The sequence below is a fragment of the Sander vitreus genome, chromosome 1 (assembly GCF_031162955.1).
Source record: "Sander vitreus isolate 19-12246 chromosome 1, sanVit1, whole genome shotgun sequence".
Taxonomy (NCBI): domain Eukaryota; kingdom Metazoa; phylum Chordata; class Actinopteri; order Perciformes; family Percidae; genus Sander; species Sander vitreus.
The window spans coordinates 32,352,782-32,372,880 of NC_135855.1; the positions used below are offsets into that span (position 1 = coordinate 32,352,782).

At 39.1% G+C, this 20,099-nt stretch overlaps 1 protein-coding gene across 2 annotated transcripts in view; it reads right to left on the reverse strand.

Moving 5' to 3' along the window:
• Positions 1-1,676: 1,676 nt before the first annotated feature.
• The window catches only part of slc6a2 (solute carrier family 6 member 2), a 30,680-nt gene continuing 12,257 nt past the window's right edge, over positions 1,677-20,099 (reverse strand). For both annotated transcript variants that reach the window (XM_078252741.1, XM_078252749.1), the window contains 11 exons: positions 16,686-16,824; positions 15,955-16,089; positions 15,236-15,339; positions 13,062-13,186; positions 12,233-12,345; positions 8,775-8,903; positions 7,801-7,900; positions 6,978-7,078; positions 5,271-5,438; positions 3,808-3,879; positions 1,677-3,456 (listed from right to left, as the gene is read on the reverse strand). In XM_078252741.1, the coding sequence (XP_078108867.1) occupies positions 3,433-3,456; positions 3,808-3,879; positions 5,271-5,438; positions 6,978-7,078; positions 7,801-7,900; positions 8,775-8,903; positions 12,233-12,345; positions 13,062-13,186; positions 15,236-15,339; positions 15,955-16,089; positions 16,686-16,824 (1,210 nt within the window). In that variant the 3' untranslated portion in view covers positions 1,677-3,432. The remainder of the gene's footprint in view (positions 3,457-3,807; positions 3,880-5,270; positions 5,439-6,977; positions 7,079-7,800; positions 7,901-8,774; positions 8,904-12,232; positions 12,346-13,061; positions 13,187-15,235; positions 15,340-15,954; positions 16,090-16,685; positions 16,825-20,099) is intronic.

Consider the following 20,099-nt stretch of genomic DNA (forward strand, 5'->3'; position numbering starts at 1 on the left):
TTGGCTTTTGCTACATGTTAATCCATTATTATTATTCATTAACATTTGTTACAGTCTCTCCCCATCTGCAGTTGTAATCAGGCCAGTCCTCTCTGTTTTTGTTTTACTTTTTGAACTTATCTCTGTCTCTCTCTGGCTTGGCCAATTGTTTCGGCAATAAAAGTCTCCTTATATCTTTGCCAAGACCAGTGTTTTTGTATATTTTTTTTTTTGGCCCAGCCTGCTCTCTGCTCCTGTGTGTGCCTTGGATGCAGCTAGCAAGACATTGCAAGCAGCTTCAACAGATAAAAGGTTTAACCTGGCTCTATATTTTAAATGCATCATGACGAGTGATTTGCAGCGTGAATAATTCAAGACCTCTGCAATCTAAATTCAAAATGTAAGAATAATAATCAGCAATATTTTCACTAGTCAAAATGAATTTTAAGACATTTTTAATGTAGTGACTTTCTTGACTAGATCCAGATTACAGATATCTGCTACTTTATTCATCCAAGTCGTGGCAGCAGGCCAAGCAAAGCTTAGGCATTCTTCTCCCCTGGTCTTATCCTCCAGGTCCTCTTGGTGGATGCCAAGATGTTTCCAGGCCAGACAAGATTTGAAATGCATCCTCCTTATTAGAGGACAAAAAAATGGCAACCACCACTCCATCTGTAGGTCCACAGGCACTGTCCCCAACCTTCATGCAACATCCAAGAAGAAGTGTGTCACTCTAGAAAGCCCAACAATGTCCAGAGCCTTCAGCATCTCACAATGAACCTCATCCACTCCTGGTACATTGTCACTATGGCCACTACTGCCATCCATCTATTACCTATACTGGCTTATCCTTTGCAGGTTCTCATGAAACCTATAGAGATAGGGTACCCTGCACCACCATGCCAGACCCAGCCCTACCTTATAGAGAGAATTGAACTTGACTGCCTGAGATGGGGTCTTAGACTTCTCAGCCCTGCCTTATGTAGGTTTCACAAGTGATGGAGTGCTTGAAATGGCTAGTCACATCTACAATAGGATTCCCCTGGCTTAACATAGTTTTGGATTATCTCTGGCATTTCCCTTAAGCTGTGTATTGGGTAGGATCCAGTAAAGTCTCAACTCTACACAGAGGCCAAGTTAGGTCATGTCCACCAATAACTTGCTGTAAATGCTCTGATTTCAAACAGCTTAAAGGCTTCCTGGTCAATATACTGTATGTGCCAACAATATCTCTATGAAATAATTTCTTGACAGAATATTACATAAAAACATTTTGTGTGTCCCAATTGCCTTACTTATGATAGTAAGTGGACTTTCTGATTGATTAGTTTTCTTTCTGGATAAGTCCAAACTCACAATTGCAAACACAATAAAGTCCTATTTTCACAAATCCTTAGTTTCTTCTTAAGTGTTTTATTCTGAAAAAGCAATATCAAGTTTCATTACTTTCTCAGTGTCCATTGTTGCTTACCTATCTTGTTTTTGCAGTTAACACTATTCCTTGCTTTCCTAGTTTCTTATTTATTGTAAATGAGCTGTGAAAGCCATACCTGCTTTAACTGTATTTTTAGTATAGTGTGTTCACGGTGGAAAACTGACAAACTGATGGTATACAGTGTACATTTACAATACAGCTGGACACAAAGTTTGATAAGAGGGACCCAAAAAGTCATTTAATCAGAGCAAGTGTGTGTAGAAGAAAATCTTTATTATAATAGTGTGAATATTTTAGACTTCTTCATAGATAGTTTTCACTCACGTTCAACAGGACATTGGTATTGTACATAGTATTTTTGTAAACATAGTCCAGGAAAGCTAGGATGTATTTGTTCACATTCATATGTGACAAAGTAGCCCAGGGTTACTCTGAAGAATATTTTTTCTAAATAGTTCATCTTAGCTATACATCAAACACCATGTTATGACTGTGGACAGTTACGTTTAAAATACTTTACATTCACGTTTTGTTATAAACAATTTGATGAATACAAGATTATACATAACAGAAGAATATATTTTTTATGTCTTCTTATATATTCCACATATATTTGATTTTTTTCTTTGTGGCTTTATTCCTTTCAGTAAGGGTCTGTTATAATTCATGGGTAAAATTCATCTTCATTCCAATAAATAAAAAAGAGAAACTGAATAAGATAATCAAAAACATTCCTAAAGGAACATATTGGCACTTCTATAGTGATGAAAAAGTGGAACATCACAAGATATGTTTCAAATAGAAATTATGAATCTGAATATACACACACACACACACACACACACACACACACACACACACACACACACACACACACACACACACACACACACACACACACACACACACACACACACACACACACACACACACACACTCTCTCTCTCTCTCTTGCTGTCTTTTTGGAGGAAAAGCCACATATATTCCTCAGAAGCACTGAACAGACAAACATTTGCAAAGTAAAAGTCACACAACAATAATACAAAACTGTAACAGTTGCGCCATTTGTTTTGCTGAATCTTCAGTAAGCAGCTGACACTGACCAGGTTCAGCCTTAGACTTTCATTGAGATTAAGGCCTGGTTGTGAATCTGACGTTTCAAAGTATAAGGTGAATGAAGCCTGCCTCAGTTCATTTAAAGCTTTGGAGTCATACATGCACTTTTCCCTTTTCTGTAACAGAATGTGACACAAAAGCGTTATAGCAGGCCTGATATAATTTAAGGAGCTTGACCTTGATGCACTGTTGACCTCCAGCTGTTTGACTTCTGTATCATAGGACTGGGTCAAATCAAGAGATTGCCATCCACTAACTGTGGCTTGATTTGGTGGGTTCCTGAGTCAACACAGTTGATTTTATGTCTTCCTGTACGGACTGTAAGAAACATGGAGTGTCTCGCTTGATAAGGCACTGACACAGATAAGCCACTATGCCAACAGAACAGCAAGACCAGAGACTTTCTTCCAATATAACAGTGATGTAATAATAAATTATCATTGACCTAAAAAAGTTTAAAAATTGAAATATTTGGCTCCCCTGCATACTAATATACAGGATAATGGGATTGTTTTGGTTTTACTATAACTTAATGTCCCTTCCAGGAGATAATGGTCGCATCACATACATAAGTAAAGTTATGATTAATTCAAATAGTATATAAAAAACATAAAAATGTCCATGGGCCAATAACAGTACATTGTCCCCATGGGGTGCCCCTCCCTTAAGCAATGAAGCTGTTGAATGGTTTCAAAATGTTAACAGGCCTAACACTGAAATCAAAGTGCTTGAAGCTACTGTTGACAACAAAGGCCTTGGGTAGTAAATGCACAGGGAGAAGAGGCAAGCTGCTGAGAGAGGTTGGAGTCTGTTGCTCTTCTTGTCTGTCCGACCACTGGTGGCACACAGGAACTCCAAACACCAGATGTGAGAATGGAAGAGGGAATTCTGGGTGATTGCCATCAGATGGCCAACCAATGCTTAAGCTGGAAAACAAGAGAAAGACTTACTGTACGTCTGTTTTGTGACTTCATATCCAATGTATTTTATTCCATTTTAACTGCCTTGGTTGACATTTCTTTTCTTAGTCACTTATGCCTGCTTTCTCCATACTAATAATTTATAGCAGTTGTTATATCCTCATTTGTTGTTTTTGTAAGCCACTCTTTAAAAAGCCTACACTGAAAAAAAATCTCTGTCTCTACTCTTTAAAATGTTCATTTTAAATCAATTAGAAATTGTCAGTGCACAAGTCAATTCACAAACAATTATTATCGCAGCCATTTAGCCAGTTCAAATTAACACTGTTAATGTGAAGCACAAAAAGTCGCCCTTACTGTGAACTGCCGTATATTTCCCTCAGCCACCAAATGCTGTTCATGTTCTGGGGTGATACAATAGGCTATCCTCTGCAAAAGAAAAAAAGCAATTACAACACTTCTCACAAAACAAGTGTATCATCTTTGCGGCATTTATAAACCATACACTTGCCCTTTAAGATATCTTCTTTTTTTTTCTTATTTGATTCTTAATTTATTGCCTTCTTAAAAGACTTTTCACATCTGTATATTCTTAGAGGATCCAAAGGGTCCACATACTGCTTGATATATAAGAGGGTGTAAACGCTCACTAACACAGAACAGGCAAGAACCCATAAGCATGACTCTTAAACAATCAAGGTGAGTAACAAAGTCCAAAAGCTTCATTCCAGTAAACGGGCAGGGTCAAAAACAGAAGGCAAGCGTAATTGACAGTGATCAGTGAGCGGCAGGGAATCAGAGTCCAGTAACCAGGCAGTTACTGGGTATTGTTGTTGGTTGTTTATTAGGATAGGTAAGATAAGGTATGAATGCTGGAGAGCTAAGCATAATGCAAATGACAATCTGGCAACTGAATAATGGAATTGTGCCGGTATAAATACTACTGAAACAATCAGGGAAATGGGAAGCAGCTGAGAAAGGCGGAGGAGCAGGTCAGGTGGGGGAACTTGTGGAAAAAGGATATTTAAAGGACGGGTGGGGGTGGCTGGGTCTGAAGTGACAAGACAGTAAGTGAAATGGAAAACCAGACAGAATATTGAATAAATACTGGAGGATCACGGATGATTCCTGACAATGCAATCAAATCTAACATCTATCAGGCATTAGTAACAGTCATTATGGACTTTATGTCTGACAAATATGCCAAAGATTTTTGGAACCTGTGAGGAATCCTTATTAAGAAGGTCATATATGTTTATACTGGTTATTATGAGGAGGAGACAGTCAAAACTTAAGAACCTGAAAAGAATCTTAAACCCTGAGTACCAACGGGAAATACCAATGGGATGTGATAAGTGCTACAGTAGAGTGAAGCTGACACTGGTTGACTGCTGAGGGATGAAAATAGCTCTCTGGTGCTTTGATGATTGTGATCATAAACTCTCAATGCTTTGAAGCAATCATTTCATTTGAAAGTGTTCTCACAGTGCCAGTTTCATCAAGTTGAGAGTGGAAAGTTCTCTCCTTAATCAGATTGCTATTTTTAAGTTTTGTCAGAAAGAAGAACATGTTGTATGCCCTTTAGTCACAATTGCACTGTTTACCAGTACGCTGTGTGTGAGATCCTATTTTATTTGTACCATATATGTAAGTACAAACTGTTCTCACCAAGGGCTTGTGTCATTCAAAACAGTTTTAACAGTATTCCCTCCTCTTCAGTGATCATGCAATTGAAGTCCATGTATTTAATATATACTAAACATATCTAGCTTACAATGTCTTTTTTGTACCCTGTGTGACACAAATGTTTTGATACTGACCTCTTTGAATGTTCCTGGTACGCTGCAGAATTTATATATGGCATAGCAGGGGACAAACAGCATGGAGGACATGGCCACACTCCAGCCAACTACGTTGGACCAATTAGGGAAGACGTACTCATCATACTTTAGGCCTGACGATGTCACAGTACTGGCTATTACAACAAACTGTGATAGACAGAAGAGAGAGAATGGAAAAAAAGAGAAACAGACACATAAGGAGTGTTACATCTGTTTGTATTAGTGCTGCTTGTACTGTTCAGCGTCTCTTTATTAAAATAATTGCAGTGCACATCCATGGATCTGCAAGTAAAAGGTTGGATGAAGTGGATTATAATTGGTAGGGTGTGGTGTTGTATAATTGGTTTCTCAATCACATTACTCATATCCAATGTCACGAGCACAATTGTGCATGATGAAACCGCCCACTTAACAGAGCCGCATGCACTTGTTGCACTCCAAGTATCAATTTTTTGACAAGCGTGTCTACTCTTTTAGAGTACAAAAGCATGTTCATTGGATCAGTACCCTATAGACCAAAATATATCTGTAAATAATGGTAAATTATTTTTAATTTGTCCCTTTTACTCACAATGTGGAATGACCAATTCTCCTGCATTGCAGCCCGTGTTAGGCCGGCTACACACTGGCTGCGTGGCGTGAGCGTGTCAGCTGCATGGCGTGTCCGTTTTTATTTCGGCTCCCATGTTAACAAGTTAGAGCTTACACACTGCCTGCGTGACACGCACGTCTCAGGCGAAAAACACGTGCATGCTAGAAATAGAACAGACGCCTATTTTTCACGTGACACGCAAGTGTGTTGAAAGCGTTTCCAGGAAAAATAGAATACAAAAAGATGTTTATATGTCATTTTGACACAAACACATATTAATAAATGACATGCTAATGTTTGAAAGTCTCTAGGTTTTGACATAAATACAGATATAAATGTAATAAAAAAATGTTGCCGTCAATACTGCCGACGTTGTCTTTGCTGTAATCAAATCAGTATATATTTATGTTTAACATGAAGGATACTACTGCTTGAGTGCAGTAAATCAATGGGAAACATACATGGTTACAGACAAGGCTAGCAGCAGTAGCGCCGCGTCAGACACGTTTCTGGTGTGTAAAGACATAGAAAAATCCACGCAGCTGCCACGCAGCTGCCACGCAGCTGCCACGCAACAGAAACGCCACGCTCACGTTAGGCAGTGTGTAGCCGGCCTTACACATTTACACAGTTGTCCAGGGGACAGTGTAGACAGCCATTTGTATTAGAGGAAGCACATGACTGTCATGTGCTTGCTCTTATGCATGTGGAGTCACAAGCTACTTATTTCACCTGCCAGTGAAGAACTCGCCAGGAGGCGCACTGAGGTTTAAACTGTCCTCCATGATCCCACCTTCCCTATGGGTACAAGCCAGAAGCACCATTGCTGCACCCTGTGGTGGTTGGTCAATGCTTTTTTCCTGTGTGCCACACACTTTCTAACATTACTTTAATTTACTTTGGCTATTGATTCTAATAGGGTTGCAATTCTAATTATATGTTAAATCCCTGTGTCACTGATAAGCACTCACGTATTTCCTGCATGCTGGAATAAATGATTCCTTCATACAGCTTTCGTCTGGAATCAGACATTATCCCTGTTCAGGAAAACCAGCTAAATGTAACTACTTCAATGTTTTTTTTATTCCTCTCACCAGCAGAAAAGCGGGGCTGACAAATTTCCAGCACAGCCTCCAGTAGAGACCTGGCTTGAAGCCCATCATTCGCTCGATATCTTCGCTGAAGCGGTCCACACCTGGAGTGAGTGTGAGAAGTTACAGAGCAAAAGTAAAAAAAAGTTGTTTTGGTCTGACGTGGTCTGACCCTGAGCTGACATAATTCATCACCCTTTTCTAAATGTTTACAGATGGTGACGAGATAGACAAGGATTGATAGACCTGCAACTGTGTGTCTTCCCACATGCAATCTTATGACTTTGTTTTATTTCCTTGGGTCCTTTTTTGCATCATTTTGTCTTGTGGTTGATCTTGCTCACCCCTGCACTGCATACGTGAAAGTACACAGAGATAAAGTCTACAGGCTCTAACATTAATCAGAACTTTGGTGTTCCAGAAATGTGACACTATGTAAGTTACAATCACTAAAGCTAATTTTATGATTACATTTCTGATCTTGGTCTTCATAGTTTTTGCCTTGCAAAATCTAAAAACTAAAAACGGGTTTCTATCAACTTGGCCTGCTCTCTTTTATTTCTTCTTCAATATTGTTTTCACTAACTACTTCTGTCATCTTACATGTTTCACGGTGTTGTTTTTTTTTTTACATTGAGGGCGAGAATGGGCGAGTGGATAAGATGTGTCAGTTTTATCTTGCTAATTTCATTCTCATTTTGCAACGTCATGCTACCTAACGTTGTCAATGTCAATTTGTAATGGAATAAGAGTACATCATATAAATAAGTAGAAGTAATTGTAAAAACAAAATAATTTAATGTCAAAGTACTGTACAACTTCATACCGTAAAACCATGACACTCCAATGGCTTCGATCAACACAGCAAATAGTATAGAAGTCCCTGCTGCATACTTATCTAACAGGGTCAGCACGTAGATCCCACCCTACAGAGAGGGAAAGATTAAGAGAAAGTTTAGTGTGTGTGGTCTATAAATCTTCCCCTTTGAAGAGAAGTGGACCCTTGTGTGCAGTCAATAAGCAATGGCCTCTCAGATTAATACTTGTATATGCTTATTTTGCCGTTTGAGGTGACTTACGGTGCACTTTGAAGAGGACGAAGAACAGATTGTCGTGTGTATTGGAGATTTTGTACAATAAATCCTTGGTTTGTATCTGAACTGGTACAATATGTATCTTGTGCAACAGAAATAGCATGAGAAAGGCATCCTTCACTACACAATAATTTCATTGATTTGATAAAGGGAAGAAACCATGTGAATCACCAAAGTATGTATATCTGTTATCGGTTAGCATTTCCCCCTTGTGCTGATGCAATCTCAATGAATAGGGACTACAGAGAAAATTAAACATTTCCTTCCCGCATACAACTTTAACTAAATTCTAATTTGTCATCAGAGTGTTATGCAAGAGGGTTTTTGATCTTTCCTTTGAAAGAGTTCTGGGATATTTTTCCTGAAACTTCCCTGTGACGACATAACGTCATGAGACTTGAATACAACCTACCAGGCAGCGGTCACATCCAGTTTAAAGCTCTCATTTAGTGTAGTGTATGTTTTGACACTACATGCCATCCCTCAAATACCACCAAATTGAAATATTTTAAAACAATATTTCTTGCTGTGAGACAGCCAATATTGTAGCGTAGGTTGTTCTTTGTACAGTATTTGTGCATGGCTGAAAAGAATACAGAGCTAGATTTTGAAAGAGAAATTTAAGCATTGCATCAGCTGGCAGGATGTCTAAAGTGGGGCTTTGACAAGTACTTCATTCAAGTATTGAGTTTAAAGTTTTACTGACATTAGTAATGCAGAAGAGTGCAACCAGAAAGGTTCCAAAGGCAGTGGCAAAGGTGAACAGTTTCCTGTGTCTCTTGAGGATCTTGAAGTCATCTGATAGGCCTGTGATGACTGCCTCCATGCCACCCATCTGGTGGATACAAACAGAGAAAAACGTGAGACTCAGACATGTCTACCCAATGAAAGTGTTCTACTAGACACTTAACCTAGACTTTAATTGAGGATTACAGTCAGTTTTGTATTCTGACAATGGTTTAGCCAGAAGAGATCACTTTAGAGCTTCAACATGACAAAAATGTTATGGATTAACTTTTAAAGTTACTTAAGTATGCTGATACTAACTGTACCCTAAAGTCCTTTATGTCAGATTGGCATGGGTAAATGTAAGTTTTTACAGTGGTGTAGCAATTTCTAACCAAACATAATTTTGATTGGGTCATTTTGCAATTACATCATATGTGCATTAATACAGGTTGATAGGAATGACCTAGTTAGACAGAATAGAACTTCATTATCCAACCAGGGCTGGGAACAGGGACGGACTGACAATCTGTGCGTTCGGGAAAAGTCCAGAACGGTTGTCGGTTGGACGGCACCAAAAAAGTCTAATAAAGCGATATTAAAAGCCAACAGCAGGGGACCCTAATACGATAACTTATATGCTACGTGTAAAAATAACAAAAACTGAGGAAGAAGAGTAGGCCTACTAGTCTGGCTATCACCAGACCACCTCAATCTTTTAAGATTGAACATTACAGGGTGAAATCAAATCGGGCTGGGTTTACCCAGTCTATAGGCCTACATCATTAGACGTGACAATGGCTAGTAGAAAATGTATTGCATAATCAGCTATCAACATGGGTGTGCATCATGATTATGAAAATGATCGTGCCATTTAGTGCAGTCAAACTTAATGTGTTTAATAATTTCTGCTAGGTTAATTTGAAACATTAAATGTGGTTAAAATTAATAGCGGGTTGACCGCGATTTCACTTCGTTGTATATGAGAGGTTGTAGTGAGCTCACTTTTGCTGCTAGGATGAAGGCTATGGTATTGAATTGAACGGGAAAACATCAGGCATACATTGGTACAAATGTGCAAACAAACAGGGAAGGGGGCTAAATAATTCACCAAATTTAACCAAAAGTTTAACCATAAAATCCTAGCTTGCACTTTCTGTCTGTCTTCCATTAGAGTGCAGTTTTTCCTTGTCTTTCATATTTGCGTTTACTATTGTGGAACTGGCAAAGACTTGATGGTTGTTTTGTGAAAGCTTCACAGACAAAATTGATATGGCCTAGTCATTTTCATAATTTCACAGCCTTAATATGAATCAAAAGTGTAATATGACATATTACACTGACAAAATATTAAATAGGTTATTCAGTGCTAATTCTTTAACACAAAGCAACACATATCATCAATAATAGCTAATAACCTATCTTTAAAATAATTTGTTTATTCAGGTTGTAGATAGTTGCAGCACAAAAGATGACAGGGTAGTAACTAACACTCTCAGTGTAGTTTTGGTATAGGCCTACAGAATATCTAATCCCAATGTTTCTGTAGCCAGTGACATTTCATTATTTATATTTTATTTTCAATGCAGATGTAATGGCATTGTACATTTTTTGTTTTTGTTTGAAGGCTGAGGCTTCATTAATAAACACAACCCCAATTATCATGATTGGTTTTGAGATGTTACTTGCTGTGAATACCTTGTCTGATAGGCTACAATATTGTGGCGTAGTATCAGGACATCCTGGCTAGTGTCTGTCCCTCACGGCTAGGGGCGAATGGCCGGATGATGGGCCTATTTGGGGAAAGTCCAGGACTGTTTTTTAGCCCCAGTCCGTCCCTGGCTGGGAATGTGTCTTGGATCCTACATCAGTCTATATCTACAACGTTCCACTTCCGGGATTTCACTCATTTAGGCCTGATATCCTTTGCCTTGGACTTCCTTTGTGTTGGCATTTTAAACTCCGGTCGATTTATGAGGACTATGGTTAACCTTTTCTCAGATCTCTGCAGGGTAAATCCAGACAGCTAGCTAAACTATCTGTCCAGTCTGAGTTTTCTGTTGCACGACTAAAACAACTTTTGAACGTACACATTCCGCCAAAACAAGTTCCTTCCTGAGGCTATTTTGCAGAGGTGCCGTTGCTCCGTACGGCGCTTGGCGCCGCCCATGATGATTGTGATTGGTTTAAAGAAATGCCAATAAACCACAGCACGTTTTTCTCCCATACCGGAATGTTGTGTGGACTCGCCAGACCCTCCTCGGCAGCGCTGTAGAGGAAGGTCTGGCAATGCGTGACTAACATCAGCCTAATAATGAAGTACAGGCACAAACATAGAACAAAATACACATACCTAGTACATTACAGTTTAAAGTACTGACATGGTCGTCATCTGATCTACTTGATAAATGATTGAGAAGATAAGTTAATTACTTTGGGAAAATTGCTGACAGATAGGAGCTGATTAAACTGTCTTGTTTATTTAGTTCCAGAGTGAGTCATTGGGCAGATGTTTTGTTAAATTACCTCTGGCTTTTGAAATGTCAAAGAAGGAAGTTTTTGTTGCTGGAGACTGTTTACAGTCACTTTTACACTGATCACAATGAAACATAGCTTAGCCCACATTACTCAACTCCTTTTACTTAAATTCTACAACTTGCCCCCACCTTCAGTTCAAAAGTCATAATTGTTTTAAAGGTCTATCCACCACAGAGGTGCTGGACACTTTATTATTTGCACTGCTTAACAGTTGGCATCAGTATCCATCCAAAATATCAAACACATTGGTATTATCATGTTGAATAAAACGTATTAAGTAACGAAGTCAGTATTTATCATTTAACAGTACCTTTTTGTTACATTAACAGTGTATGTTAACATTCATAACCTGAACCATGCTACCAGGGAAAGTTTAAAAGAAAAAGAATTTTGGGAATACATGATACGTGACATTTATTTTGTCGACTTGAGTTAGAAGACATGTTACAGTGTTATTTCCATGTTATAGCAGACTTGTTCACATAAGTCATGGTAATCTCTCAGGTTAAACTCTTTGTGAAACATGAACAAACACAAACAATGAACGCCACAGAACTTTCTGTTATTCTGCAGTTTGACGGTCAGTTATAACGGAAAAAGAACATAAATAAACTACTTTAACGTAGATTTTCTTTAGGGCTTTATTACATGGTATCGGATCGGTGCATAAACTCCAGTACTTCCTGATACCGATACCAGCGTTTTACATCTCTACTTTTGTATGCATGTATTTCATCAGTAATATTCACCACTCAATTTGCGTCTTATTCTTGTTTCGTGCTTTTATACATACGGAAATGTATGTAGCAGAGTGGTGATCCTGCTAAAGATATTTCTACTTCAGGTCATAAGAATATGATTGAGTTTTGTAAACTGGTTGTAGTGGTCGTTGGGACTCACCGAGCTGTCAATGCCCAGAGTCAGCAACATGATGAAGAACACAATAGCCCAAAATGTTGAGCCAGGCAGTGTAGAAATTGCCTCAGGGTAAATGATAAACACCAATCCTGCCCCTGTACACACACACACACACACACACACACACACACACACAGAAACATGCACACACAAAAGTGATGACTTTCGTAAATGTTTACAAAGTGCAAATTTGTATGCATGACCAAAATATTGTATCAATAAATAATGTTAGAGCAAGTGACAAAAAAGATACAAAATATCCTCATGTCTCAATGTGCATGTTGAGTGACCACGTGGGATCGGATCTCAGCTCTCCGCACTATATGCAAATAAACTCGTACATCTCTACATACATTTCTGTTTGCAAAGACCAAATGGGTCGTTGTCTTTAACCGCCGAGCAACAGCAATGTACTTACTGTGCCTAGTCTGAAATTAAAAGAAGAAAAAGAAGAAATCAAAACAATACACACTGGGCCTTGGCATGGTCCTGTCAAACCAAATTGCCCAAGATGATTGAGAAGAAGACTCATGCATATTTGGGCTTTACAAATTTTTCAGAATTTGTTAATATGACACTGTTGGTGTTACTTCCACTAACGCAGAGGACGTCAGTTGAGTAGGTGGCCCATGACCCATTTGCATACAGTGTATAATTTAAGTAGTGTGTATGCTATACACACTACTTCCAGTCTTGGCTGCATACACAACTGTACTACACAACTGTACTTGGAGCCGTCCATTCGTGATCGGATCACCCAAGACACATGTTAATGTTAAGTGTGAACAGGGCCTTGGACACCAGCACTTACCCTCTGTTGCCACATCTTCAATTTTCACCCCATGTTTGTAAGCCATGTAACCAAGCACAGAGAAGATGGCAAACCCTGAGAAGAAACTGGTGACGCAGTTCACAGTGCTGGTCAAGAGAGCGTCCCTAGAAAAAGAAAACACACAACAACAAAAACAAGTTCAAGAGAAAGCTAGGTTTCTTTATCTGTAAATTTTCCATTTCTAAACTCCACAACTGTCCAACCCTGAAGGTCCATGTTACCAATCTCCAACATTTTTGTTTTTAGTTGTAGCTTGGCGAGTCACCAACTTTATTTCTTTACAGGGACAAACTATCTCTTGTTAAAAGAGACATTAGGCCAGTAGCATGCTTTTGACCTGAATGTGTAAAGTCAAAATGAGGCCATGTGTTACCTGATATCTTTCAAGTTTTTCATGGGTTGATCGTCTGCCAAACACTGTTTTAGATCAGATATTCAGTTTAATGAGAAACTTTTGTTCTCTTCTCCTTGGTGGTTTGATAGGTAATTAGTGTGCTGTTCTGTGGCCACTAACCTACGGTTGTCTAAAAAACAGGGTCATCTCGACCATGGCCACCTCCTGGGCTGAGGAACAGATATCTCTTAATGAAGCATTTTCTTACCACTGACTTTCCCTCCCTTTTCTTTTTGTACTGTGTGCAGGCTGTGATAAGAACCTTGGTGAGAACTTTTCTTTCAGTTTTTATTCAATCCTACTCTTCAGTTTGGTCAATCAGGTCATTACACACATGCACAGGTGCTGCTTTACATCACAAGAGCATGTGCCTCACTTAAAGCCTTGTTTATGAAGAACTAATACATTAAATACAGAGTCATTATCGTTTAGGCACACTCGTGAAGAAAGAAGGGATTTATATTCATTATACAACTGGAAGCTGTCCAGTTCAAGTACAAGGCTCTGGAAATGTTATTTAAACAGAATAATTCAAATTAGCTTGCAGTTCTACAAAGTATTTCAAGATTTAATTTAATTTTAAGTATGATTTCCTGATCATTTTGAATTGTTTTTATTTTAGATAACTGAAAAGTTCAATTTGGAATATATTGTACTGATAACTGAGACGGGGCATTTTGAATTTTAAGTCCAGCAGGCCACAGAACCTTTTGAAAAGCAGGCATTTAACACAATCTAGTAGACATAACCAACAAAGAATGGCAGCAGTGCTGCGTCCTTATCTTGTACTTGTGTGATTGCTCTGGCAGTTTTCTACCAGACATTTAACATTTAAACCTATGAAATGTTTTTTTTCCTTGGTTCCTGGGGTTATGTTTTCATTACAGGTAGGAGTGATGGAGGACACACTGCTACTCACTCACTGCACTATACATTATGCAGATTCCCTCCATCTGTGTGGGCATTCAAACAAAAGTCTGTGTTCATTGCCTATTTTTCTAACAGCACTGGCTCATCCGGGCTGCTGCCTTTCACCTAGTTCAGATTTGATAATGCAAATCCCACCTGCCAGCAGTCCACACACATTTCTAAATGGGACATGAAAGGGGAGGAAGGCAAGAAGCCCGTCTGGGGTTGAAGAAGGTGGAGGAAACGAGACAGGACATGAGAGGAAGGGCCCATAATGCTAATTACTTACAGTCCAGCACTGATTTAGCTTGGAAGCCTCTATGATGACACTTTGCATTATATTTCCCCCGTTGGGAGATGACGTGTTCGATAAGAACCATTTTTTAGATAGCTGTACTGCAGCAGCGAGATCATGTCAGCATTAACAGTTTTTCAGTAGCTTCAGCAAGATAAGTTTTGTCTGCTGGGTGTAGTAAATTTACAAACATGATAGGACAACCTGCTGTTTTGCCAACAGCGTCTGCCTCCAACAGCCCCACTGCTAGCTATTAATGTGGAAAAAGATAAGCCAAGCTCACAACCTAATGCCTGCTTTTCCTGAAGAAGAGCAGCACTATGAAAAACCAGTAAACATACAGCCTTTGGCCATTATCTGGCAACGCTTCCTGCCCTGTACTTTATCTGTCCTGTTAACACCTGGCCATCCGGGTCAGCCGAACAGATTAGCATCACCTCTGCGTGATTCAGTTACATCCTGGAGAAAACCGGCTGCTTAAAGACAGCAGGATGTTATGTTGCTGTGGGCTTGTTTTGGATTATAAAACATCACAAATAAAGCGCAAGCTCTTACCTGTAGCAGTTGTTGTCAAATTTGTTATAACTTGCAAAAGCAATGAGCACCCCAAATCCTGCTCCTAGTGAGTAGAATATCTGGGTGGCAGCATCAATCCACACCTAGAGCAAATATGAAAGAAAAACAAAAAAAAGCTTTTGAATTCCTAAAAACAATGCTTCCAGACTAAAATACCACACAGATATGCACATGCTTTTCGTTATTTAGGTCATTATTTTCATCATTCAATTATTTCGACCAAGCTGTGTGGCTTTCTTTGGAACACACATGGCTCTGGTTTGCAAAACATGTGAATTAAAGCTATACATAACTGATCGAGTTTTTCTAAACTCTTACACATATACATCAACTCAGCTAGTGGAAGATTGTATCTTAGGTATGTGTGCATTGAGTACATTCATTCATATACATACATTCAGTATGAGAGGCACCAGTGGGAATCTAGCTTTTAGCCCTCAGAGATTGAGATACTCCTCCCAATAAATTACAGTAGCCCAGACAAAAAGGCTCTCTAAATCCACATAGGCTAGACTTTGACGTACATGTTACTCATAGAGTCTAACATAAATGGAAAAGATTCAACAAAAAACACAACTAACACATTGAAACATGGGATTTCATACTGAAAGCAAGAATCATTAATTTTTCTCACTATTGATCCTATGTTGACCCATTCAAAATCTCTCCAACACCCATGGATGGGTTGTGTCTCTAACCTCTAGATTGTTGAGCCGCTTGAAGTCTATGTGGAGGTAGGCCTTGATGCCGTCCCAGGACCCTGGTAGAGTTATGCCTCGGATCAACAAAACAAAAAGTACCACGTAGGGCATGGTAGCTGTGATGTACACCACCTGAATACACACACAAACAGATAAAAGGGGGAAAAAATACATACATCATGCAGCCCATTTTCATTGAACCATTCTTTCAATAAACAGACTCAGAATGTGGCTGGCAGTATATATTAACAGAAAAGTGGAAAAAGTCCCACTCCCCCTCTCTTACTGTCTGACTCTTAGAGTTGTAAGGGTATGTGCTACACATACAGCATGAAACAATACTGTATGTACAAAATGTAATGCAATATGTAGTGGATATGATAACTTAAACACTATGATTGTAACTTCAAAATCACAATGTTTGCTATAATTTGTAGCTTTATTGCAAGTAACTCCAGTGGATTATATAGCATTGAATGTAAATGGGAAAATAGTCTCCAGTCCTCACAATGTTCATGACTGATTCCTGACTTGTTCGACCCAGTACCAACAGTTTATACTGAGCTGCTTTACAAGACGTCTGCGAAATGTATCACAGCTACAAACATTTGTGCAGATATTATAGTTGGCATAAAATGATTTGGGTTCTAATTTTTTTTTTAAAGCAAAAGAAGAAAGAATCGAGAAAGTAACAATTGTTGTTGTTGTTTGGTGGTCCAGGCCTGTACCTTCCCTGAGGACTTGACACCTTTCCACAGGCTGAAATAGAGGATGAAGACCACCACCACGAGACACAATGACAAATCCCAGCGAGGCAGGCCCAGGTCCTGGATACCCCTACTCTCATGGAGATGTAGCACACCCCGTCTGCAGAAAGACACCCACACACACAAGAGAAAGAATATGTACTGTATCATGATATCCAGAGGACATTCTTTAATTCTGATATACTGTATACTGTTATCAGTGAGAAATCAATAATTGCTTTGTATTATTAATAGATAATAAAATTGTGTCCTATAATTCACAGAACTACGATAAGCACTACTCGGAACATATAATGTGATGTCATTGTTATATGGTATGGTATGTTATTTCTTTTGGCTACATCTGAACTGTTAAAGATGTAGAACAGGCCCACCCAGGTTCTGTAGCAGCTGAGGGGAGTCTAAGCAAAACAGCCCACACTGTAGGTGTCTGAGGTGAAGATGGGAAATGAAGTATGGGATAGACGCTCTCTAAAGGTGGTGACACACAGAGCCGATTATCGGCAGTCGGACCGTCTGGCGAGGTCGGTGACTCGAATTTGTTCGGTGTGTTCGGTGCCGTCGTCCGTCGGAGGAGCCGTTGGCCTTCATTTGGGCCGAACCGATATGTTCAGTCGGAAATGGCGAGCGGATGAGCCTCTCAAAATCTGACAAAAATCTTTTAAACTAACCTTTGTCGATCTGAAATGAAGACAGATTCAGAAACTGCATGGCCTATTTCTTGCTTAAAATGTTTTCAGAAACACGTTTCGGTGAACTATTTTAGTACAATATGAGATCGTATTCTGAACAAGCCGCCATAACAGTCTGGCTGTGAATTTCCAGAGAAAAAAGAACCACGTGACGCGTTCGTCCAATCAGCTGCCAGTTTTCATTTTCTGGGAAACAATACAGAGCAGTACCTCAGGGACCCGACTGATCAGTCCGACTGCCTTTTCTGCCGACTGTCGGCCGTCTGGTTGGTGTGTAACTACCTTTAGGACATGCATTACAGCACTCCACCTTTAACCAGCATTTCCAGTCTGTTACTGCCATATCATCCCAGTTCATCATTGGCCAAATTATTCAGTTAAATGACCTACAACAAATTAATTCAAATTAGTTTCAACACTAATGTAGAATAAATATCCTTTACCTAAAGTACGTTCTTTGGTGAAAGCTTAGTGAAGCTGGTAAATACAGCTCTCTGTTGACTGGCTTTTAAAGTGAACATTTTGTCTTTCTTTTTCTCCGAACTACACACAAAATGATTTTGAATGCTTAATGGTTTTAAATACTTTGGTATTGTTTCACTTTTATTGTCCTCGAGCCAAACACTTACTGTCAGATCAAGGATCAAGTGTTTTATTTTGCCACAGTTAAACGAAGGGAGAAAAATGGTGTCTCTTCTATCCCTATCTAAATATTGTTCCCAGCTGCAAGCTCATTCTTTGAATCTCTGCTCAGAGTAGTGGGAAGGAAGCACCCAACTTCAGATAATAATAGTAGAGTAAGGGCCAAGTTCATGCGATACAATACATCAAATTATTGTGGCCACTTCATTCAGACACTGCTTTCAGTATGTTGTCTTATCATCTGGTGACATTATGAGCTCACCTGCATTACTATGTGTTGTGTTGAAAATGTTGTACAGCTCACTTAAAGAGCCAACCACAAAATAAAATGGACTTATAGTAATTTCCTAAAACTTTCCTCAAAAAAGATTCAATAAAGTTTGCATGTGATGTTACGGATAAACAGCGGAACTGGATTTGGATCTGATACAACAGCCCGAAACAAAACACCCTCAGGAACACACAAGCTAAAGTATGTTCAGACATGCAATCTGAAGGGACCAAAGGATCTGTGAAACTCCTCTTCATCATTTACTTATCTGTCGCTGATAATGAATTTCAAAGTTATTGGGTCCATGGGGACGCAGATAGCGGCGTGAATACGTCAGTTTATTTGGGGAGAGAAATTTAGAGTCTATGCACTGACCAGAGGGCCTCGTAGTGTTGTGTTGTAATGCCTCAAGGCCTCCTTGTACAACTGATAGCATTGGTAGTGCACTGCCAGTAAATAACATCACTATAACATCAATCAAGGTCCCGTTGGCCCAGTTACTCTAAACACATTTATTCTTATCGTTACTCAGCTGCTATCCTAACACTCAATGTTACCATTAGTTGGTCTCTGTGTACTTTAGGCTGGCACACTATTGCATGCAGCCTGGTCTTAATGTTGGTTACAGAACGTGAAATAGGGCATGCAAAAATATATAAATAAAAAGGACTACAGACCTGAGTATCAAAACACAGCTAAGGGGTTCTATCTCATTTCAACCTGATTTATTTAATTAATTACAAATGCACTATACTTGTTATTTTAAATGTAATTATTTCAACAAATGTGTAACATGGCATGTGCGATTGAAGTGAAAGCAATCTTCTCAAGTGTCTATGTAATTAGATTTTTTTGTTTAAATGAGGGTCATTTATCACGTCCAGTTATCCTTGACATGAAATCAGATGTGGTTGCTTCAGGCTAGATGCAAAGAGAAGGGATGTGGGTCCATGATAATGAAACAAGTTGTTGTTATAATTTCTTTCAAAAGTTTTCTTTTTCTATTCCTGAAAACTTTGTAACTGAATCGGATATACATTACTGTATGTCTACTTGACTGATTAGGGGGGCTTACACAAAAAGCTCAGTGTTTGTCCAAAGATGTATTACTTTCTGGGACAATAGTGTGCTTCCATGAATGTCACACACACACACACACTCAATGATCAAGCAGATTAAATGTGCATAACAGTATGCATGTCCACTTTGGATACTCACTTGATTACTTTTCCAGTGTAAACACACTATATACGTAAAGCCCAGTTATAGAATTGAGACCTGCCAGCCTGCATTTTGACTTTTGCCCGTGACCTTATGGGCCAGGTTATGCTTAAAAAGATCTTGTAGAAGTGTTTATTGCTGTTCTGAGAGGCCACATTTGAAGGCAAGCTAAAAACCCAACTGTCATAGAGATAGTCATAGTGTTGCACTCGGTTGTACGGATAAAAAGTGGCAGAAGTAAAATAGATTAAAAAAAAGAGCTTTAAAAACAAGTTTAAACCCTGCTAATTTTCTCAGCTCCGCGCACCTGCCATCTACTGCTTGGCGTTGACGTGAATGTCAGACGCCGGTTTAAAAAAAAGTTACAGAAAATGTTGGATGCAATCATCCCCTGTCCAAAAGGTGTGGAGGAAGGGGGGTTTCCAAAGATGTAAGTTAATAGGGCAGTTTTCCAGCTTGTATTAACTTTTACAAAAGTGCTCATTTTGCCACTGACAGGCTCAGATTAATATTCTAAGTGTCTGACAACATTATGGAAAGGATTTCAGA